Below are 24881 nucleotides of genomic sequence, written 5' to 3' on the forward strand. Positions count from 1 at the left end.
GAGAAGACAACAGAGCTAAATTTTTAAATTAATGAAAGGAAAAAAAGTCAACAAAGAATTCTGTGCCTAGCAAAAAATGTTTTTCAGAAACCAAGATGTAATTAAGAAGTTTTCATTAGACATACAAAAGCTTAATGAATTCATCACCAGTAGACCCACCATGCAAGAAATTTTAAGGAAAGGCAGAAGGATAATTATGCTATATGAAAATATGGATCTGTACAAAAGAATGAAGAGCATTAAAAATGGCAACTACATGGATAAATATATATGATTTTTCTAATTTATCTTAATGATAATTGACTAGGCAAACAAAATAATATAAATGTACTGTTTAGTTTATAACATATACAAAAATAAAATGTATGACTACAGTAGCAAAAAGTCCAGTAGGACAGAAATGGGATATCTATTGTAAGGTTCAGTATCATGCATGAGGTGTTATAAAAATCACTGGAAGATAGATTGAGGCAAATTAAGAGAATATATATTATAAACTCTAATGCAATCACTAAAACAACAAAAGAAAGATATATAGCTGATTAGCCAACAACAGATAAAATGGAATCCTAAAATAATTAATCCAAAACAAGGTAGAAAAACAGTAAGAAGGGAACAAAGAACAGGTGAGACAAATAGAAAACAAATAGGAAGACTATAGAATTAAAACAAAGCAAATCAGTTATCACATTAAATATAAATGACTTAAACACCTTAATTAAAAGGCAGAGATTGTGAGATTGTAATATTCAAATATATTATGCCTTTATACAAAAAGACACAAATATAAAATTCCTGACTTCACCACTATCAAATATATTAATGCAACAAAATTACACATATACCACATAAACATATACAAATAAAAACAAAAACAATCAAAAAAGGACACAAATAGCACAAAAGTAAAAGGTTGTAAATTGGGATACTGTCTTAACACTAATCAAAAGAAAGCCTGAGTGGCTATATTAATATATGACAAAGTAGATATTAGAACAAAGACAGGAATAAATAAGTTTCAACAATAAAGAAGTTCATTTTATAATGATAATGTTGTCCATTTATCAAGATAATCATTTTTTACATTTCTACACCAAATACTTGAAACAAGCTGCAAAAACATTTTTAATTCACAATTTATTTGGAGACATTAATATGTCTTTCTCAATAATTAATAGACTAAGTAGATATGAAAATCAGCAAGGAAACAAAGACTTGTACAACACTGTCAATCAACTTGACATAATTGACATTCCTAGAATGCCCAACCATAGAGGAATACGCATCCTTTTCAAGCGCATACAGAATATTTAGAAAGATAGACTATATTCTGGAAGAATAAATTTGTCCCAATAAATTCAAAAGGATTCAAGGCAAACAAATATGTTCACGGACCACAATAGAATTAAATTGAAAGGATGTTTGTATTATGTTATTATTCTTTTAATATCTTTAGAAGTTTTAATAATGTTATCACTCTCATTTTTGATATGTGTAGTTTGTGTTTTCTCTCTTTTTCCCTGATCTGTATGGCTAGAGGTTAATATATTTTATTAATCATCACCATTGATATTTTCTATTGTTTTTCTGTTTTCTATATTGTTAATATCAATCTTTATTATTTCCTTTCTTCTGCTTGCTAGTGGGTTTACTTTGTCTTATTCTTATAGTTTCTTAAGGTGAAAGTCATGGTTACTGATTTGAGATTTTTTTTTCTTTTTTTGATATAGGCATTTTGTGATATAGATTTTCTTAAGTACTGTGTTAGCATCATGATCCAAACTCTGATATGCTGCATTTTCATTCACATTCAGCTCAAAATACTTCTAATTTCCACTTGGAATCTACATTGACCTAAGAGTTATTTAGAAGTGTAATGTTTAATTTCCAAATATTTGGGGATTTTCCAGAGACAGGTGACATGTAAGTTCTTCCCATGTTGATCTATAGGTTCATTACAATCTCAATTAAAATCCTAGTATGCTTTTTTTTGGTAGAAATTGACAAGATGATTCTAAAATTCATATAGAAATACAAAGCATCCAGAATAGGCAAGGCAACTTTAAAAAAGGAAAAAGTTGGAGGACTACACAGAAGGTTTGATTACAAGACTTATTATAAAGCTACGGTAATTAAGGCAGCATGGTATTGGCATCAACACAGACAAAGAAGTCAACAGAATAGCTTAGATAGTCCAAAAATATATCTACATGTGTATGGACAATTTATTTTTAATAAAGGGCAAAGAAAATTCCAAGGGAAAATGATAGTCATCAACAAATGGTGATGAAATGCTTGAATATTGTATGCAAAATAATGAATTTCTAACTATACTTTACATCATATACAAGCATCATCTCAAAATTTACCATAAACCTAAATGTAAATTGTAAAACTATCAGTTTCTAGTTAAGAAAATGTAAGAGAAACTCTTTTTGATCTTGGGTTAAGCAAAGATTTCTTAGGCATGACCACAAAAGTACAAACCATAAAAAACAAATTGATAAATTATGCTTTATCAAAATTTTAAACTTCTTTTCTTCAAAAGCCTCTATTTGGAGAATAAAAAGGCAATTCACATTCTGGGAGGATATTTGCAAAGCATATATTTGTTAAACAACTGATTCATTAAATATAGATACTCAGTATTAAATAATAAGAAAACAACCCAATTAAAAACATACAAAACAATTGAACAAACATTTCACTAGAGAAGATATACAAGTAGCAAATAAGCACATTAAAAGATCCTTGACATCATTAGGGATGTGAAAATTAAAAGCCAAATTTAAAACCTATTAAAATAAAGCTTATATGAGGGGATATGTATATTACATCCACATAATAATTTCTTAGCTTTGCATTTCACTGTGGCTGTCAGGACACAGCTTTGTCAGTTTGTTTTCTCAGTAAGGAAATTGTATTTCTTACAACCATTCTTTCTGAATATTTCTCAAGATACTCATATTCTCCTATTTAGGATCTTAGTACAGAAAAAACGGAGGAGGCAATGTAGCCAGTATTCTTGTTAGTTTGCATAGAACAAATAACTGTGATCAAAAGGGTTGTTGTGTACATTATAGGAATTTGCCTCTAATCATATCTAAGTTATATAATTCTTCACAAGGCTGTTGTCTCATGACCTTGACTTGCTAGATGGCTCAGAGGGGTCACCTGAAGAAATGTATGTGTTTTTTCTGTTTTTTTTTTTTTCCTAATTTTTAAAAAATAGATGATTCCTAACAAGTTAGTTTGAAATAGAGTACATAAATAAATTTGGAATAGATGACTCTGAGCTTTTAAGATATCTTTTGTTCTATTTGAATTGATTTGCCAAGCCATTAATAAAAACAGCAGAAGGATGCAACTTTACACTTGAGTTGTACTTAATTTTCATCATGTTCATATTTTTAAAAATGTTTGTTAGTTGCCTATAGGGTGAGGCATCATGACCTGCTCTTCAATGAAGCTGGTGGTGAAAGATAGAGGGGGCCTGTACAGATGTGGAGGTGTGCCGTGCTTTGCAGATCTGGGGAGAAAAGAGTCAGACAGCAGGCTGTGGGTAGAACTGAGACACATGTATGTCTTTACTAGAGATTGTTTCTGTCTTAGGTTCATTTCCAGAGATTTGAGAAACAATAAATGCTTTGTCACATGACCATTATTCAGGAGGTGTGCATTCACTGGTTATACAGACCCTGAGGGCATCGTCAGTTTTCTTATTGACATGGACACCTGTGTTTCAGTTTTCTCATCTCAAGGAATCATACTCACATTTTTCTTTTTTCCAAAAACAATGTCCCCATACTACTTAGGATGATGGTTTTGGACTGTCTTTATATGCCAGAATAAAGAACTGCCCTATTTTAGATGCCTCAAAACTTTCCTTTTGGTTGATGTTTCATTTTATCACCTTAGTTTTCCAATCTCTGCTATTTCTTCTTATAGGGCTTCGTGTTATCACTTGTTGACACTGGCTATGCATTGGTCCATGCAGAGCCATAGCAACACTTGAACACACTTACTTGTCTTCAGCACACTCATATTTGAATTAATCTTATACCCCCTAGATGTAGAAGAGGTTATGGAGAATTTTGTAATTCCTTTAATATTTTTCCCAATTGCTGAAAGATCTATTTCTAAGGAACTGTTGATGTGATTTTTGACAAAATTCTAATGGATTTACCATTCTTAGAGGATGGTGGTCTGAGTGACCATTTTTGTTCAAACTGCTACCCTAGTTTATGTTGCGTCACTACACGTAATAGAAAATGTTTGGCATTTTGAGAATTCTTGACATAGGACTTTTTAGTGAAATTTACTTTGCCATTCATCATTTTATTATTTATGTAAGAATGGTCTCATTTGGGAAACACAAAATTCCTTCATCTGGAAGCTTAGGGGATATGTGATGATTAGAAAAAGAGGCTTGCTGATTAGCCAGAAGAGCTCTACACAATGGCAGAACAAGGAATTCCATATTGACAGTAAAGGAAGAGTTGATTATGCTAGAGAGGATTTGCTGACACTGAAATGAATACTTGTGACCAGTGCATAGTTTTGACTGACAGTTTACTGATGTACAATGTGAAATATATACGCTACATACACTGGAATCCTCATATCAACTGGCCAGTTGGTGGTTTCTTCTTGAAGGAAAACCTACTTGAAAAGTCAAATTGTATCAGAAGGTTGCTGCTGAACTGAACATGTAAGGGGACTTTGTTGATGAATTGTGATCTTAAGGTAGAATATCTTGAAATCTGTTTCTATCATTGGGACGGACCTGCCACGAAGAGTGAATATGGGTCATCTTGCATGGTCTATATCCTGACAGTGCAAGAGGCACCCCACTATGGCACCCCTTTTCTTGCCTGTTTTTCAGCCACACATTAATTCAGCCATCAGATGTGTTAATATCTTGGAGTAGATTATTATTCTTGTTCACTTTCAGTCATCTTTGATTGCTTTTCTGGGCCTTAATCTTGACAGTACTTCATTGTTTTTAAGGTAGATGTTCTCGACTTTTTTTTCTCGTTTTTTTTTGTCCACTTTAGACTACCAGATTTTCACTGGCTCTACACCCCTCTGAAGGTGTGCCCAGATAATGTGATGTGTGAAACAGGCCAAGGAATGTGAACTGGGAAGACAAGCTGTTACCCTGTCCTTTTCTCTCACACCCAAGACAGTGTTGCCATAGCAGTAACTTTGAATCTCTTCTCCTTACCTTAAAAATTAACCCTTTGTAACTCCAGTGCTTAACTGTTTTTAGAAATGAATCATTTGTAATATACTTCACTAGTGGTCATGCCACTGAAGTCAAAATCTGCTAATTTGCAGCAGTTTCTACATATAGTTAATCCCATTCTTTAGGTTTTAAACTTGTTTCTGTCTCAAAGGATAATATTTCTTAGTTCTGGGAAGGTATCCTGCAGCCTTCTATATATTGACAAAAAGTAGACATTTCTTTAATGAAGGAATTGCTTTCAACATGAGAATCCGGCATCCGTGTAGGTTATTTTTCATGAGCAAAGAGGGACCGAATGTCTGGAGTGCTTTGGGTTCCAATTAAATCATCATAAGAACACAAATTCTGACTAATATCCCATTTCCCTTAGCCATTTGTCCATGAAAACTCCTGTGGGCCATTTACTTCACATATTTATGTCATGTGGAACATCAATAGTAAGGAAATGCTGTGGTTTAGCATGTTTTCTAAAGCATTTACAACCTTATTTTCTCAAGTAGTTTGACAAATATCTCAACTCTCCACTCCAATGTCCCTGTCCAAGGAAGACAATAAAGAGTCAATAAATGGAGGAGAGAATTCTAATATTATTTTAGGTGTCTTATTCTCATGAATCTGGTTAAAACTTCACTAATTAAACTCTAAAAGATTTTGTTGATTAAACATTTTGATTTAGATACTTCACTGTCATTTTCTACTTAATTTTGGAAGCTGTGCTGTAGGTTGACCCAACAACAAGAGCCATTGTGAATTCAGTGATGCTTACACCCAACATAATTGGGTTTTTTAATAGATTTGGGAAAATCTATTAACCAATCCATAATATGTGAGTGGGAATTGGCCAAACAGGGTTAGCCTGAAAAAGCACCTTGTTCATTTTTTGCTATGGACTTGTGCTCTTGGGAGCATGGAAGTACAAAGCCTATTACTTACTCATGGTTCTAGCATTTCATCTGAGTCATAGTGAATCAGAACAGTTAGCGCTTTTGCTTATAAACATCCATTTCAAATCAATGCATTTTTTATATACTTTCAGGTTCAGTGAATGTCCTTGTGCTTTTCAAGGATGGTAGATAATGAATATAAAGGAATTATAAAGGAACAAGATGGCAGGTGACTACCATTGTCCTCTTGTAGATTTTTGTATCTTGAAATTCACGTTTGTAGTATACAAACGTGAAACATATGGTATATTAATCATATATGATATATCTGATATATGATGCATATATGACATATAACATGTAAAATATATTAATATATATCATATATATACAATATATACCCTATATATTATACCCTATATAATATATAACCTATATGATAAACTATATTACATATATCTTAAATCATATATACATATACGCATGTGTCCCTGTCCAAGGAAAACAACAAAAAATCCATAGAGGAGAGAATTGTAATATTATTTTTTGGTGTCTGTCATTCTCATGCATCTAGTTAAAACTTCACTAATTAAACTCTAAAAGGTTTTTTGGTTAAACATTTTGATCTAGATACTACACTGTCATTTTCTACTTAATTTTGGAAGCTGTGCTGTAGGTTGAACCAACAACAAGAGTTATTATGAATTCAGTGGTGCTTAAATCCAACATAATTGGGGTTTTTTTAATGGACTGAGGGAAAATCTATTAACAAATCCATAATATGTGGATTATATTAATATTATATATTATATGATATATGAGATTGATGGGTTTAAATAAATTGTGTTGTACTAAGGGAAACTTCTAACATCAATTCTTATTTTTTATATAGGTGTTTAGATCCCAGTCTCTTACCAAATAACTACATATTAGAAATGTCAAATAAAAGTATATAGTGAACTCTTTGTTAATGATAAAATTAGACTTTCTGAACAACTTTTCCCTTGTAGTTATTGCTACATAAGTTTCATTGTTTCACTCTGTCTTCTAGATACTCTGTGGAACTATTAATGTACCACTGTATTTGTAAAGGAATCTGGTTTGACAGAGGGAATTAGAATTTTGTAACTACTGGGCAAGGTGTGATTTTTCTTTTTTCCTTAATACTGATGTTCAGGATGTTTAAAATAAAACTTAGTAATCATGAAATAAATATTTTCTCCTAGAAAAATGATATTTTGTCAGATTCTGTGTGAGGAATTTGAGAAACACAAGTAACAATACGTTTGCCAAAAGAAACTCTATTAACATTATAAAAATTATTTAAAATAACTGGTACCTTTGAAGTAAATATGTGCCAAAGGCAGAACCTAACACTGTCTACATTGGTAATGTCATTTCTTGTCTAGACACCCACATGCTCAAAAAAGCTATTAAAATGCAATATTCAGCAAGTATTCAAGCTTCCCCTCTTTGCATTTTTTCTTAGCATTCTCCACTGATGGGCACCCTGCTCTCTGAGTGACGACATCTACGTTTCTTAAGTATTAGACCCCTACAATATATGCTATTTTTATTCTATGCCCTGGAGCCATAGTGAAAACATCAGAAAATGTTTGTTTGTTTATTTTTCTCATTCATTTAGAGTCTTTTCTGCTTTTCCTGAACTAATAAAATTGAGAAAAACGTGAAGAGTAGTCAGAATGTTTCAGATCTAAAATCCAAGCCTCACTTACTTGATCTGAAGGACTTTCTTTATGGTCCTCGACTTCTTCCTGACTTCACAGATTCAAAGACTGATCAGAAACGAAACTCTTTTGTGCAGACATGGGTGCTTAACTGTACCCTCACCTGCACCTCTGTGAATCAGGGATGTTGACTTACCATCAGAGGAGTTGTAGGAGTTACTGATGCCTGACTTTTACTTGTCTGCTAAAAGTGGGCCAGGCCTTGGGGGCATTTAGAGAGTTCAGTGTTTTAATCGTTTTCTTTGTGTTAACGTGCTACATTCTTAAAACAGAGCATGAAGGCAGTAAGATACCTTGGGCAGTGTGGGACAGAAGAACAGAGACAGTTGCCCACTTTTAGCAGGCAAGTAAAAGTCAGGCATCAGTAACTCCTACAACTCCTCTGATGGTAAGTCAACATCCCTGATTCACAGAGGTGCAGGTGAGGGTACAGGTAAGCACCCATGTCTGCGCAAAAGAGTGTTCAACAAGGGTAGAGAGGAAGAGTTTAACATCATTGTTATTTTCAGTGGTAGCACAGATGCATTGGAGCAAAAGGAAAGGCAAAGAGGGAAAGGGTTGGACTTAAGAACTATTAGGTTGCTGCAAAGTAGATGTGGTTTTTGCCATTGAAAGTAATGGTAAAGACCGCAATTACTTTTGCACTAACCTAACCATTCCCTTCTTGTACTGTTCTCATTCTGTGTGTTTGGATCAAATGGGTAAATTTTAGGAGTTAATGACATAGGCAAGGTTTTAAGAAGTTACATTCCCACAAATGTCATCTGTCTATGTATGTATGTATGTATGTATGTATGTATGTATGTATGTATGTATCTATCTATCTATCTATCTATCTATCTATCTATCTATCTATCTGTCTATCTATCTGGTTTATCTATCTATGTGTCTGTCTATCTGTCCTTCTGTTTTATTTTTCTGTGCTGGAATAATACATGATGAGAGGATTTTGTCTTAGCAGAACTGTAGCATGGATATTATTTGTGGTGAAAATTCATTTAGAATAATCCTATTATAATCATATGCTCTATTGTTTAGGGCAAGGAGAAAGCAGGCACATGTTGAAAATAACCCTTTAAAATAGCTGTCATGTACTTGTGACCTAGGACAATTAAATCCATACCTGGATAAAGCCTAACAGATAACTCTAAAATTGTTTTTTCTTAGTGTTTTCTTCTTATTAAAAAAAAAAAAAAAAGGACCCATTCATATGCCCAATAGAAGTCTTACATGACATTTAAAGTTGGTTTTGGTTTCTCTACACTTACTCTTCATTTTTTTTTTTCTATTTAGAGTTTTATAACTTGTCAGGTGTGTGCTGTACCACTTTGCTGTTTTCGTAGAAAGTCGACTCCATAGGGAGGCAGCTATGGTACAGAGTTCCTAGGACCTGAAAATCTGGTTTTGAATCCCAGCTCTCTCTTCAGCCAAGTCAGCTTACTTTTTTGAGTTTAGGTTATAGTTGAATCAGGCTGTAGAAACATCAAATCCAAGAATAGTGGAAGAGAAATGCATTTAAAATATTTTTTAAGCCCAGTGACAAATTATTACGAGGGCTGCCTCATTGACACTCCATTTGTGATCCAGGAATAAACATTATAATGGATAAACACATTTTTAGAATCAAGTCATGTTAACTTGAACTTCAATCTTCTTCTAAAACCAATTATCTTTAAATCACATGGTTTTAAGACCTATATCCAGCATCTGCACTTACCTGTGGAAGTAGCATGGTACCATAAATAAAGCCACATTGTTTTAAGTCCATCTCCCAATTTTCTAAATGAAGTTGCTGAAACATGATTGTATGCTCCCATAGACTAAATACCTTTCCGTGAATTCATATACCATGTATTTGCACTTCAGGATTTAAAGTCCTCACAGCTTTACCTTGTGAGATATAAAAAGTCTTGGGTAAAGGGACAGGCACTTAAATATATTTTCCTGAATTATTCCAAGATGTGGCAAGAAAGTTTCCATTTCAATTCATCAGTCACTCTTAAAAAAGTGGAAGGATTTAACTACTTTTTGTGGCCTTCAAAAAGTCATGCATCCCAGTTACACACAGAGTTGCCTATTAACACTTTGTCTTCAGGGTCCTCATTTGCATATATGTTGTAGTCTTGCTGATGCTTACTTAATTTCAGTTGATATTGAAAACAAATACATAAAACCAAAACACAATGAAAGACAGGATGTGGAGTGAAAAGAGGACCAGGCCTGATTTACAAACCATGCCAAAGCTGCCTGGATAGCAGGTGTTCCTTCTCTGTGAGATTAGCTCCATAGAAAGCCATCCATAATTGGGCTTCTTCATAGGGAATGTAAATATTTTGATATATCATACCTTACTATTGAATAAAATATATAATTAGGGTGTTTATTATTTTCTTTTAAATTTTCGTTTCATGCTGTGAAAGTCAAAATTAGAAAACAGGTGGAGGGAAACCTCCTATTCATCACCAAACCTTATCAGTCCCATCCTCCTCATGCTTATTCAATTCTCTTCTTTTTCATTAAAAAAAAAATTGTTGAGCATATACTATGCGTCAGGCATTGCACTACATGCAAGAAGTGTTATAAACAGGTATTTTCCCTGTTCTCAAAGAGTCAGCAGTCTGGGTTGGAACATTATTTTGCAGATAGCTATGACATAGGACCTTAGGGTATTTCTTAAGTGCCTTAAGAAATTCACAAACAGAAGTTACTTTTAGAGGGCATATGTTTGGGAAGGCCAGGAATGATCACACAGGTCAGCAGGTCACAGACCCAGCTATAGAACATATGCTTCTTGTTCTTTTATTGCTGGTTGTATTTAATGACAGTGAACACAGGCACAGCTTAAACACACAAACTTCTTTTATTCACCCTTTCCCTTCACCCCTTGACCCAAAGCTGGAGGGGAGGATGGAGATCCACAGCCAGATGGAACACTCCACCATCTCACCCATAAGCAGTGATTAGAAATGGAGGAATATCTCCTTTTCCAGTGATTAGAAATGGAGGAATATCTCCTTTTAACAGCCTTTGGATTTCATTAAGACCCTAGATAGACCTCTTTCCATCTCTGGGACCCAGCAGTCTAGACCGTGGGTCTCTGCTAACCCAGTCTGCAGGAGGTGCATCACTCTCCTTGTTGGCCAGGTGGGGCTCACTGAGTTAAATAGTGGTCCTTATCAGCTGTCCCCAGCTATCTGTCTCTAGCTTCCTTCCAACCAATGGGTCTGTTATTAAAAAATCAAACCCAACCTTCTGTCATCCTAACAAAATTGGGCTTTACATTTGAGGGTCAGGGAACATCTCTGAAGGTGGTTAGTATTATGATGACTCTCTAAAAGAAGCCTCATACCATATGATCCCAACTTCATAATGGCAGGGTCAGAATACTAAGGACAAAGTCCATTGCAATTCCCATGTGGACCAAACTGTGCATGGACTATCAGCATCAACGGAAAATTTCTCATCCTTGATTTCAGCTTTTGTTTCATCTCCTTCTCTTACTGGCAAGTTTATCAGTGCTTGTATTGGAGTAAAGTGATTGGTCTGAAGCTTCACTTTTGTCTGTTATTTCTCTCAAATAGGTGAAGGTGTTAATGGAGGGTAAACATAATGAACAATCAAGAACATAATAAAGTTAGAGGAACAGCAGGAAGCTTGGATCAATGGCCCCTGGAAAATTGAGAATTGACTGTAATTACAATAGATCAGAAGGAGTTCTCCTATCTCCCAATGAGTTTTCTGCTAAATTCACCTAAATCTTAGGAGAGTATCTTAGTCTTTAAAGTTGAATGGAAAACTTTCCTTGTCCTGTAAAGGCTTCTAACATCTCTGTAGATAATGGTGTTACCCTTCTTAAAGCCCAAGCCCACTGGAGCCCTGCATAGGAGGAAACACTTTCTAACTATAAGGCATGATGACTTGCAGAGCATGCAACACCAAGTGGAAGAAATAATATGGTGGTTTTGTTGTGGCTGTTGTTTTAAATTCTGCCTAAGACCTTTGAGGTTACATGGGGTAGAGCATACCAGTTGAAAAAAATGCAATATTATCTATTTTCATTAACTTAGTCCTGTTTCCATCTTTGTCGTCTTCCTCCACCCCCTTGCTCTGGGTCCAGTGGAGAACTCAGGTGATTCACTCATCTGCACAATGATTTGGGCTAGGACATATCTTGATTAAATGTCTCTGGGAAACTTCTGAGGATGGGGCAAGAATTCTGAGACAGGAGCATTGCTTTTGATGTGAAAACAGTTGGGATTAGATGAATTCTTCTAATCCCACTGACCCTTGAGACAGATTGACCAGATCTGGCAACAAAACCATCATCTCCATTGCAAAAGAAGGTGGCTTACTATCCCTATTGCATGACCAAATGTTTGCTAATCTAGTTTATAGCAACTATTAAGATTTCAAATGGACTGATGTTACAGTTTTGCACTGAGATTTTCCCCTATGGAAAGAACAAATCTTGTTACAAGGGACACCGCAATGACCAGTATGGAAATGTTTAATTAGTTCTCACATTTTTTTTGTCCCCTAGATTTTCTTCTCCTCAGACTTGGAGGGTGGAGGTGGGGGGAAAGGCAGCATTGACACTTTTCTTTTTCTTTTTCTTTTTTTCAGATTCAGAAGAGTAAAAAAGACCTCATAGACAATAAAAGAGGCTGCCAATGTCTTGCATCATTCTAGCTGAGCTTCTTCATTCTCCTTCTTCTCCTTCTTCCACAAAGACTCATATCTGGAGAAGGTGTACAACTTTCACACACAAGCCCCCACCCCCGACCCTTGGCCTTCTCTCACACCATCTCCTCCCAGGGGATGACTCTTTGGGGGTTGGTTTGAGGTCTTAGAACTCTGGGGGATATTCCCCTGAGCAAACCAAACAACTTGAGATTTTTACTCAAACAGAAACAAAACATGAAGGGACATCCTCAAAATCCTTTGCTAATGACCTGGCTTTCAAGGCACCTGTCTGGCCTGATGAGAATGGACATCCTGGATATGCTGGGAGAGGCCTGAAAAAAGCCACACACACAGTAATTGCCATTTTATGACTGTCAATGCCATTACTTTAAATGTTGTCATTTTTGCACTGGCTACTGACAATACAGCCATGCTGACGTTCATCACAGCAAAGATGATGATTCCAGTCTCTGGTTCCTTTCCTGTCAGGAACATGTGTTTTCTCCAATTTCCTTTCAGACTTAAAATTGTTCTTATGCTTTCTTTCCCATTTGTATAATACAGAATTCTGTTTGTTTTCTAAAAAAGATTATTCCATAGGAATCTTTATTTGATGGCTAATTTATTGTATCTGTTCATTCATTAGTGTAAACCTGAATGTTTAGCTGATGACCATACTGTTGAGTGGGTACCCATTGTTTTCACTGGTAGCATCCATAACTGAGTGGTTACTGAAATTTTTACCACTGGCTGGCCATCTTCTTTTGGATATCTGTGGTTTCACTTCATCACTCTTCTTTTTATTCAGGAAAGTGCTAAGGGAATTAGTATCAGGGAGATATAGCAGATAATTCTTTGCATTTTAGTGAGTTTTTAAAAATACAAGATAGAAGTGGATTAATAGCATGAATCAAAAATAAGAATAGTAGATGTAGCATGGAAAGAGAATAACATTGCAGCCCCCTTGAGATCAAATTACAGGTGGAATCTAAGGGAGTGCCAGTAAAGTGTGACTTTGAGTCTGATGTGATTTAGATAAAAGTGATTCTTAAAATGTGGTTGTTGGTCACACAGGAATCTCTGTGCCCTTCCCAAGAGTAAAGCACATGAATATGCTGGTGATGAAGTGGGGATTAGTACTGGAAAGAAAGAGAGCTAGGCAATAGGTTTAAGTGTATTCCCCACTACAGATTTAATTTATACATGAAAAAGCACGAGAACAGACATTTAAACATCCTTTTATTACTAAGGTAAAATATTGGCATTTTTTCAGGCAGAAAGAAAGAGACTGTATGTGGTCTTCCAGGACCTTTGCCTTGCCAAAATGTTCCCCAACAGAAAGATTTGAAGAACTTTGTAGTAGAGAATACACAACAGCATGCTGATGTTTGAACAGATTTCTTCTGTCAACTTTACATTTTGCCTTGGAGAAACACTTAGATTTTTCTGTTGTGCTCCCTGTGTTCATAACAATGACCTCTTCACATAACGTGGACACAAATTCAAATGACTTCAGGGGTCTAGCAGGTAAAGTAAATAAAGCAAGCCATGTAATATCACAGTCATTGTGGTAAATGGCAATTCATGGAGGGCCTTTGTATCAGTAAGAGAAGAAGCAGCAATGGGGACTGAGAGAAATTGGGGAGGGTGGGTGCTGCCAAAACAGGGTAGTTGGTAGGCAGCTACTGAATTTGAGCTGTGTGGGGATGGAGGTCCTAGATACCTAGGATTTGATATAAGCTCTCTCCAAATTTTTACATAATGACAACTCAAAACTTACACTGTGCTAATCAAATGAAACCTGCCTGTGAGCTGCATTCAATCGGTTTGCAAACTATGTGCTTAGAGGTGGTATGATTTTGTATTGAAATTAAATATAACAAAGAGTATGTCAATTTTTGACCTTGGAACCTGGACCTTTTACCTCATTTATATTCTGTATTTTTGTATGTGGAGCTTTTTGGCCAGTCAAAATAGAAAGTCTACAGCTTCCATTTTATAATCTAACAAGCAACAAGAAACAACATTTGAAAAAGAAACAGGAATATAGCCATTTTTTCTAGCACCAATAAAAATTGAAATGTTTTTCATTTGCTTTAAGTCATTAATCAGCTGAAAAAGAATGGAAAGAGAATTTCATTCCATAAAGAACTTCACCTAAAACTCTCAGTGAAGTAAAACAAAACTCCATGTAACTCACTCTTAGCTTTAAATCTTTAAAAAGTGTTTTGAAGGGATACTGAGTAAAAATGCAAAGTTATCTATTAAAAATACAAAATGCTATATTATATGATGCTATGAATTGATACTGGAGCTGATAAAGCATTAAAGTAATTATTCCACATCAGTGCTGACTGCAAGAGCAGTATTTCCAAAGCTCTAGCTTATTTTCTGGGGTCTTTTAATTCTCTTAAAACAGCTTTCTTCAAGTTGAGCAGCAATTTGGGACAAACATTATTCTATTGCATAGAGTATGGCATCTTACTCTGGTTTACACACACACATCAAGGACTTACACACCTGAATTAAGAATGACCAGTATATGGGGACAGCAATAGGGACAGACCTAACACAGACAAAACCACACGCTCTACACGTTCCTTGGTAAAATGTGACAAATTGAGTTAGCCCTTGAATTTGGGTCCCCATGTCGTCAAATAGCGCTACATTTAAGTTGTGTTAATATGGTACATTTCAGTGGCATAATGACCCATTCTTATGGAGGACTTTGTTCCATGTTTTATTTGTGCCAATCTTTCTTAGGTTATGAGCCCTATTAGTTCATGGCAGCTGGCAAGAGACCCGTTTCTAACCCATTAAATTCAAATGGACTTTCTTTTTGGAGCTTTTAAAAACTACTGAAAACATTTGACAGGATCCCACTGTGGATCTGATACACTTAAACAGTAAAATGATATCTAAACATCTGAAAGCCAAAGAATAACCTAGAGCACATGTTCATTCATTTGTATAATTTAAGCCATTGTATTATATTTTCCACCTGGAACCATGCCTTTGGATACAAAAGTGTAAAGTAAAAAGCAACGTTATCATGGGATGTGAGACAGTAATCCAAAAGTTGGAGACCAATTTTTGTTATCCATATTTTGGAAGTATGGATACTGTTTATTTTAATATCACTTCTCTCATGGGTCACTTTTCCTTAGATAGATAGATAGATAGATAGATAGATAGATAGATAGATAGATAGATAGATAGATAGAAAGAAATATAATATAATACATTTTCTTCTTTTTTAACCTACAAGCAGAGACTTTGATGATGGAAATTACTTTGTAACATTCCCCACGGAGCCTAGGAAAAACAATAGGAAACAAAGCATGAAATCTTTTTCTCATAGTGAAATAGGGAAGATTCTAAGATTGGAAGTCTGTATATGTAGTGTTCTATCCCAAATAAAGAGAATTTAGGGAATTCAGGCAACATTTTGTTTTTCCTAATTGGAAACTTTGTTCTGATTCTGAGATGCCCACACACCCCACAGGAGATGCAGTGCTGGCCCACCACAGTGCTTGGAACACGGTCAGCATTCAGGAAACACATTCGAAATCATCTAACTGAATTCCACTATCCACTTGTGAATGCAAACAAAATTCAAATTTCCCTGAAAATTTATTCAACTTCTCCTATATGCCAAGTACACTGCTAAAGGCTTATCTTCTAAGTATATGCAGGCATACCCTACTCACACAAATAGCTTATTACAAGAGATGGGAAATTGCAGGTAATTTGGGAGAAATTGTCAGCCAAATTTATGAAAAAACTAAAATAAAACTTCTCTGTGGCCTCTTGACTTAAGAAAAAACAAAACAAAACAAACAAAACAAAACAATAAAACAGGATTTATCTGAGAATGTCTTTCCAAAAGGGAAGATGACACCAATCTATATAAAACATCAGTGAATTTACTGAGAATCCAAGTGGAAACCTTTAAAACCTTAAACAGACCCACCTAGAGCAAATAGGAGATTCTCTATGTACAGCATGAGGAATCACTGCATAGTTCTGCTCCACCAATAATGTGATCGGGTACAGCACCGCACCGTGGCAAAGTTAGATGTTAAAGAACATAATGATGCAATAACGATGTTATATTGGATCTTATTCATGAACAAATGGAAAGTAATACAATTTATCAACTGTGATCCATGATTAAAGGCCTCATTATCACTGAGAAAATGAACTTAATGAAAAAAATTGTAATAAGCAGTGACAATATTCCTATAAAACCTCCCTCTGGGAATCAAGAGACATATTACCTGCCAAGGCCAGATTTTAGTTTTTAAGGTTTCCTCTCTCTCACCAAAGACACTGGTGGGCACAGAGGTGACACTAGAATTAGAATGTTACCAGAGTCATTTACATTAGACAGTTTATCTGAGCATGAACATGTTCCCAGGGAGATTAGAATAATGGGAAGCAGGCCTCTAAAGATTCTCCTTGGACATTTGTAAAAAGACTGGTTGCTTCTCCAGGAATGTCTGAATTAAGCAACAATTGCGCCACTGAAAAAGCATCTTGTTTTTATATTGAACAAGGAACGATTGTGCAGTGGATGACCTGGACTGAAAGATGTATGATGGTCAAGTTTAAACCCTATTAATTCCTGATTGTTTTCTTCAATACCCTCACCCTACTCATTTTTTTTGAAAATATTGCCAGACATATTTGGCATGAATTCATGTTTATTCTGGCTTCTGTTCCCAAGCAGAAGTGGATTAACACTGGCAATGGCTGGCTTCACTAACTACTTGCACCCAGCCTGGGCTGCCATCTGCTCAGCCAGGAGAAGCAGGGAGTGGGGTATGGGCCCTTTCAGTTCGTTCAGGGCACTCATTCAGTCTCCTCAGAGGAGACCTTCTCCCCCTTGAAGGGTGAATGCTGGCTGTTGCAGGCCAGAGGCAGTGCCAACTGGAGACCCATCCTCTCAGCTTTGGTCAGCTTCAGCCGTGATTCCTGAACCTCACCCATGTATTCTTCATGAGTGCTGGCTTCTGAACCTACAGGAGCATTTCTCAGTCAGTTTATGGTGCAGGGTAATTCATTTAAAATAAAGCCCATTAAAACCCAATGGCTATAGAATGAGTTTTAAATAGATTGCCCTGGAGACACATCATTGTATAGTCTTTGCTTCCCTCTCATGACCTATCTTGGAGTAGAATTTGTGTACTACTGTCCTTGTCTTTGAGTGGGTATATGTGTTATGGTACAGAAATATAGTCACATATTATATTAATATATACAGATGGATAGGAAAAACCTACAGCCATAGGTATCGTCCAATAACTGATTCTAGAGGTAGAACTATAGAGTATACATTTCCTTTTTTCTTGCTTTGATGATATTTTTATACAATTTTATATGCTGTAAAATTTTCAAAAATATATTTGCTATTTTCATTTGTAGAGCTTGGTTAGGTTTTTATCAGCTCTTGTGCCCACTGTACAACCAGATTCCCCCCATCTAATTCAAATGTCTTCCCTTTTTCAAACTCTTTCCTTTATGTTTTCCTTTTTTTTCCTCCCATTTTTCTACCCTTCACAAATTCCTTCTTTTGCTTCTGCCCAGGTAACCCATTCTGCTTGCAGTATCATTTTAGCACATGCAAACACAAAATAATGGGAAAAATAAAAGCACCTTGTTCCATGTAATTCATATGGGAAAGTTTTGGGTGTAAAGGTCACTGGGGATAGATGGGAAGACAGAAACAGCTTGGGAAAAGGAAGCAGGAAAAAAGGAAATCTTTATGGGAAATCAATTACCCAAAGCAAGGTGAGTCACTTAGAGGCGAATATGATGTTGTTATTGTCCTCCCTTAGTGTAGAGCACCACTTTTGCTCTCACAGGGTTTTTCTCTTTAGGATGCATAGCACCGTATGCATTAAATGCATAGCATCCTAAAGAGACCCCACTCACCATGAGTCTGTAGGCTCTCTCCTGATGAGGGCACTGGCCATATGTGAATGGAAAACTCAACTCATCTCTTCAGCCTTAGATATTGCTGCCGTTCAGCTGGATTTGTGAGAAATATCTGGATTAATATCAAGAACATTTAGCAAGACTCAAAAGAGAGAGGCAAGCAGAACCAAAACCCAAACCTCAACCAATATCTAGCTGAATAAACAATTCTTTGGAGGAATAAGGAAGGGATTTCTGGATATGTTCTGAGAATGCTCTTCCAAAAGGGAAGATGGTAATACGGACTTGTTTTGATTTCATGGTAGTGACAGAGTGTAGTTCCGTGATGTGAAATACACTTCTGGCAGATAAAATGCAGGTTGTAATTTGCATTTGTACATCACAGGGCAAAAGAATGGCCATCCATTCTAAGGAAGAGTGTTCTGTTCCCTAAGATGCTGCTTAAACAACATATCCAAATGCCATAGTATCATATCTCCAAATACAAAATTAAATCATAAGGATTCATGTAGAAAAGAGTATACTGAGCTGTTCTCCGAAAAATGTATGATGTGTTTATTGTAAATCTTTATTGCACAGATGAGCCTGACAGTCCTTCAATGTATAATTTTCTCCCAGCATCTAGTAATGCATAAGTACTTGTATGTTCTTCTGATTACCAAATAAAAACAATGAGTTAACCTCTTAATTGGAATTGGATAAATGAAAAGTCTGGTTTTTTTTCTTCCTTTGAATGTTTCCCATTGTTTGTCCATGTTCTGTCTCAGATATAGGGCTGTCCAAACTCAGTCAACCATCTGTCTCTTTTGTGTTCCCTGAAACGCCTCATAATACCCAGGCACCAAGTGCCTTTGCCTGCACTCTGTAAGACATACACAGAGTATGACTATATCATGTTTCAATTTCAGCTTTTTTGACTATGAGGGATGAAGCAAATGGGTTATCAGAAGCTTGTCAGAGGCATAAGAAATCTCAGCATTTGTGGAATTAAGCTGGCTTCCATATGTTTAATTTTCTTCAGGGTACAATGATATTATGGTTTTACAGCCCTGTGATGCTAGCTTTCTGAATTGCAAACTTTTTCTTTCTCCTACTCTTGAAAGGGGTATATTTGGCAATATTTTCCTGTTCCGGCCATGAACATAAGGAGTCTGACTAGGGAATACAGATGTTCCTTAACTTATCATGGGGTCACGTCCCAATAAACCCATTGTAGGTTGAAAAAAATCGTAAGTCAAAAATGCATTTAATATGCCTAACCTACCAGCTATGTTTGCATCATAGCTTAGGCTATCCTGCCTTAAACATGCTCAGAACACTTACATTATCCCAGAGTTGGACAAAATCACCTAACACAAAGCCTATTTTATAATAAAGTATTGAATAGCTCATGTAATTTATTGAATACTGTTCTGAAAGTGAAAAACAGAATGGTTAGATACAGTTTCTTCTGAGTGTGTATCGCTTTTGCATCATCATGAAGTCCAAAAATTTAAGTTGAGCCATCATGATTCAGGGACTCTGTGTAGTCATTCATTACTCCTGTTTGTGGGGATATAACGGGTTTACATCCTGTATAGCATCCAGCCTGATGCCTTCAAACCGGCCCCAGAGAGAGAGCCCTCTAGTGTTGATACTGCATATTACACAAATACCACCCCTTCGTCAGGGCCTCCTGGTGTATCATTTTTGCTTGGTAGTATTGCTCTGATGAAGGGGAGTGTGATGTTCCTCCAAAGCAGCCATGCTTGCCATTCACCGAAACATATTTTTAATGTTTTTTCCTTAAAGTAAAAATAGAATTTACTCAATTTGGAAAGTGTAGACAGTATAATAGGAAACTTAAAATCACTTGTGATACCCCATCCGACAATTAATCATTGTAGATACTTTATTTTCTTATGATCTTTTGCTGTGCATTTTTACACAGTTAAGGCCATATAGTATAGTTAATTTTGAATTATGGTTTGTTCACACAACATTGGATTGTAAGCATTTTCTTGTGAGTGTTTTTTTAACCTCTCCATCAATATAATTTCAATAGCAGCATAATATTTTATTCTGTGGCTCTAGCGCAATTTACTTAACCACCCCTCTGCTGTTGGGCAATTAAGTTATATGCTTTTATTTTATTTTTTGCAGTTGTAAATAGCAGCAATGGAGCTCTTTGTGCATAAGGCTTTGTCACATTTCTGAATATCTCCATTGGACAGATTTCTAGATATCTAGAAATCTGGGTCACAGGTTGTGAACATTTTTTTTGAACTCCTCATTCATATGCCCAATTCAAGTTCAAAGCATATTCAAATACTTTGAAAGACACATTTAAATAGCTTGTGGTGTTGTATCTCTGAATAGCTCTTGTTTTTAATCATTGTTCTTTGTGATGAACAGGCATATTCAAATTACACAAAACCAAACCTAGTATTGATGGTGGTTGTATTGTGGAGGAAAAAAAATAAATACTCTGAGTATGCAGCTCTAATTTATATACTCTTGGTTGATAACTCTTAGGGTGGTGTGTGTGTGGTGTGGTGGCGGGGAGGTGTTGAAGACCTCCAGACTCTTTCAGTGATCCCATAGCCTAAAGCAAAACTTGGACTTTTATTGATGGTCTCTCTTCAAAGCTGTAAAGGGCAAAAGTGATGATTTGTTCTGAGGCTTCAGGCAATGGCTTGTTGCCCTCCGCCCCAGCCCAAATGGAACACAAAGAAGATGTTGGCAGATATGCTCAGCAACAATGATCAGAGGTCTGTGGGTATCAGAAAGGCAGTCATTTACAATATGTGAAAACAGAGAGATTGAAAATGGCCAATAAGTTGACAGAAACGTTCATACCTCAGCTTTTCAGCATCCTCCTCTGCCCTGTGGGATCTGGTTGTACTATAATAACATTGCTATTGCCAGACCATTAATAATGATGACGTTTGGTCTCAAGGGCTCTTAAATCACCCTTTCCCCAGCAGGCATAGGCTTGGCCAGGCTAACCCCATTTTGCAGAAGGGAAATTATTTGTTTGAAGTTAAGCTGCAAATCACTGTGCTTCAGCACTTTGTGAAGTCCCGAGTCTTAGGTGTGCAGTCACCCTGAGGTGGGCAGCCTTAGTTGTCACTTCTATCACTGTCCTCTTCTCCAGACTCTTGATGAATTGGATTCATTGCCCTTTAGTTGAACCAAACAAGGACATTAATTTGAAATATCTGAAAGCTATTCGTTTGTCAAAGGATACCTCAAGTCACACAAGCTGCAGTGGTGACATTTCTGCCCCGAGCTGACGGATTGGGTTGTTTACTCCTTAAATAGCCACATGCTGTGAGTCAAGGGCAATGTAATTCCTGACCTTGAAGTGTTTATTTCCCAAAGATGACAGATTACCTACTTAGACACACACACACACATGCACACATGTACACACGCATGCACACATGCACATTCACACACGACTTTCTAAAACAAATAAACACTATACTGTATGACACTGTTTGCTAAGCACTGTCATATGTGTACTCTTACTTGATACTCACAATTATTGTCCTGACATTGATGTTTTCTCAATTTTATAGATGAGGAAAATGAAATTTAGCAATAGCAGCATTGACATAGTTATTTGTTCATTTGTTTTTATTTTACCTCATTTATAAAATATTTGAGAATTCTAAACTCATATGAATTTAATACATTGCTTTTTTAATGATTAAGAAAGAAGAATAAAACCAGAGTCATAAAGTAGAGCTAGCATAGATAGAGCAAACCAGGGCAAATGTTAATATGCAGATGTGCAGTCTAAATCGACCTCCCCTGATTCCTAGCATTATGTCATAAACTGGGTCTAGGCTTTCTGGAATCATAAGTTTAAATGGAAAGAAGCCATTTACAAGATTCACATCCGTGAGGATGAGCACACCAGTTGTTTCAGAAGAAAGAAGGCTTCCCTCCCGACAACTGAAAGAAACATCTTCTCCTGACCTCGAGACCATCCTGGCTAACACCGTGAAACCCCGTCTCTACTAAAAATACAAAAAACTAGCCGGGCGAGGTGGCGGGCGCCTGTAGTCCCAGCTACTCCGGAGGCTGAGGCAGGAGAATGGCGTAAACCCGGGAGGCGGAGCTTGCAGTGAGCTGAGATCCGGCCACTGCACTCCAGCCCGGGCTACAGAGCAAGACTCCGTCTCAAAAAAAAAAAAAAAAAAAAAAAAAAAAAAACATCTTCTCTAGGTATTCATGAAGGCGGTGCATCTCATGGCTGCAGATCAGGCTCGCCTGGGAACGTTAAAAAGTCCTCATGCCCAGGTCCCACCCAGACCAACGAAACAGCATCTTGGGGTAAAGGGTCAGGTGTCAGCATATTGTTTAAGAACTCCCCAGATGATTCTGACATGTAGCCAGGACTGAAAACCACTGACAGAGTAGATTTCTACGATGAATCCAAGAACCAGTTCCATGTGATGGGTGGTCTGAAGCCTTCTGTGTGCATCGTATAGTACAGTTTAGAAGCTGGATCGGGACTGGCTGTTCCCACCTGGTTTCTGATGTTCTTCCTGGACTTGGGAGGGAGCAAGGGAAGGGTGAAGGGCAAAGGACTTTAGAAAATGAAACTTAGATATATTGGGTATTACTCCCATGAGTGGAGTAAAGTGATAGGTAATTTGGTAGCTTCCGTATGGAAAGTGATTTCAAGAACACAACCTCAGTGAACTGGAAGCCAGTGGGAGGCTGACTCAGAACCTAACCACCCCCAATGGCCCGTGGCAAAATCAAAACCAGTTTTATTTTATGCATCCCCGCCTGCTACCTGTTTATGACTCATGATTATGAGAGGTGGGATGGCTTCATCCCTTTCCTGATATATTGGGCGTCTCACCAAGCAAACAGAGAAAATAACAGCATTTCCAGAAGGGCTTGCAGTTCTGCTTTTTCACTGACTCAAGGTTCCCAGAACTCCCCTACTCAGTGTTTGCAAAGAAGATACTAAGGGGATGAAAAACTACCTCTATGAAAAGCTATCAACCTGCAGCCTTTTGGAAGATTATAGTCAGTTTTTTTTTTTTTTTAATTCCACCAAGCATTTATATGAAATAACCTGGCAATAGTAGATGTTTCTACAGGTAGCAACATTGAAAGTTTGTGGTCAGTGAGCGCTTTGTAGTTTTTCAGGTACTCATGTAGGCAACATTAAATTTGTTCTCTCAACTTCACAAGAGTATCCACAGAAAGCAGAATGCCACACTTTTCGTTAGTTAGACAAAAAGAAGGAAATTTCTACCACACAAGGTGTTCCAAGCCTGATTGGCGATGGGAATCACCTGAGCCACTTGTGAAATACTCAGGTCCCTAAGCCTCACCTCCAGAAATGCTGACTCCGAGAGCTTAGTGAGGCCTGGGAATCTGGTTTTGTTTTTTCTTTTTGTTAAAATAATTGTCCCAGGTTTTTCTTCCTCTTCGATGACTTTGGGAGACTGTGCTTGAAGGAAACCCAGATAATGGGTTGGTTAAGAAGCAGCAAGTGTCAGGGGAAACATTTCCTTAAGTTTGAACTTTGAATGATCTTGACTTAAGTTTTTCCCTCCTCCCTCAACACTCAGTAACATTAGGCAAGTTAATTAAAATATTTGGAGACAAAAATAGTCTCAAAATCCTGTAAAATGGGATAATTTTGTTGTCAGAATGTTAGCATCAGAAACAACAACAAATCTATATTTCACGATGCCTACCTAATATGGCGCCAGGGCCACAGTAACTGCTTAATGTGTGGCCGGGAGTGACTATTAGCAATGACCAAGCAGCCAAATTGGGAACCACATCTGTAAATAAAAACTTGAAGCCCCGTCTCCAACCTAAAATAGCGATTCTCAATGTGGGGGGATTTGCCTCTAGAGGATATTTGTCACCATCTGGAGGACGTTTATGATCGTCATGACTAGGGAGGAGCTACTGACATCTCATGGGTAGAGGCCAGGGACACTGCTAAACATCTTCCAGTGCACAGGACAGCCCCCACCACAAAGAATTGTACAGCTCAAATGTCACAGTGTCACTGCTGAGAAAACCTATCCCAAAGGTCCAATGAGACAAGTAAAAAAATCTTGTGGGACACAGAGGCATTTCGGGCAGAGAAGGAATGGTTCTGGATCACAAGGTGAAAGACACAGATGTGCCCTCTGGTAGTGCCTTCTAACAGGGCCTATTTGTTGCACACCCAGGGTCCACCATTCTTTGTGTAGGATACAATGCAACCAGCATCCGCTGGGGTTGTGCAGTGTGGCAGCACTGGCTTTGACACAGAGTATCACTTTGTGTGAATCTTCCACCCCGGAGTCTCCAAGACACTTCATTAGACCAGGGAAGTGCCAGATTACAAGATCATCATTGGACTCACCT

At 36.9% G+C, this 24881-nt stretch overlaps 1 protein-coding gene across 16 annotated transcripts in view; it reads left to right on the forward strand.

Moving 5' to 3' along the window:
• PDE1C (phosphodiesterase 1C) overlaps nucleotides 1-24881 on the forward strand; it is a 671184-nt gene that overhangs the window by 617215 nt on the left and 29088 nt on the right. For 4 of the 16 annotated variants that reach the window (XM_005549844.5, XM_074035266.1, XM_074035270.1 and 1 more), the window contains exon 18: nucleotides 12504-14651. The exons of the other annotated variants lie outside the window; for them this stretch is intronic. In XM_005549844.5, the coding sequence (XP_005549901.3) occupies nucleotides 12504-12517 (14 nt within the window). In that variant the 3' untranslated portion in view covers nucleotides 12518-14651. Of the gene's footprint in view, nucleotides 1-12503; nucleotides 14652-24881 lie in introns of those variants that run through there. 16 annotated transcript variants of the gene reach the window in all.

Source organism: Macaca fascicularis, chromosome 3 (genome assembly GCF_037993035.2).
Source record: "Macaca fascicularis isolate 582-1 chromosome 3, T2T-MFA8v1.1".
Lineage (NCBI taxonomy): Eukaryota > Metazoa > Chordata > Mammalia > Primates > Cercopithecidae > Macaca > Macaca fascicularis.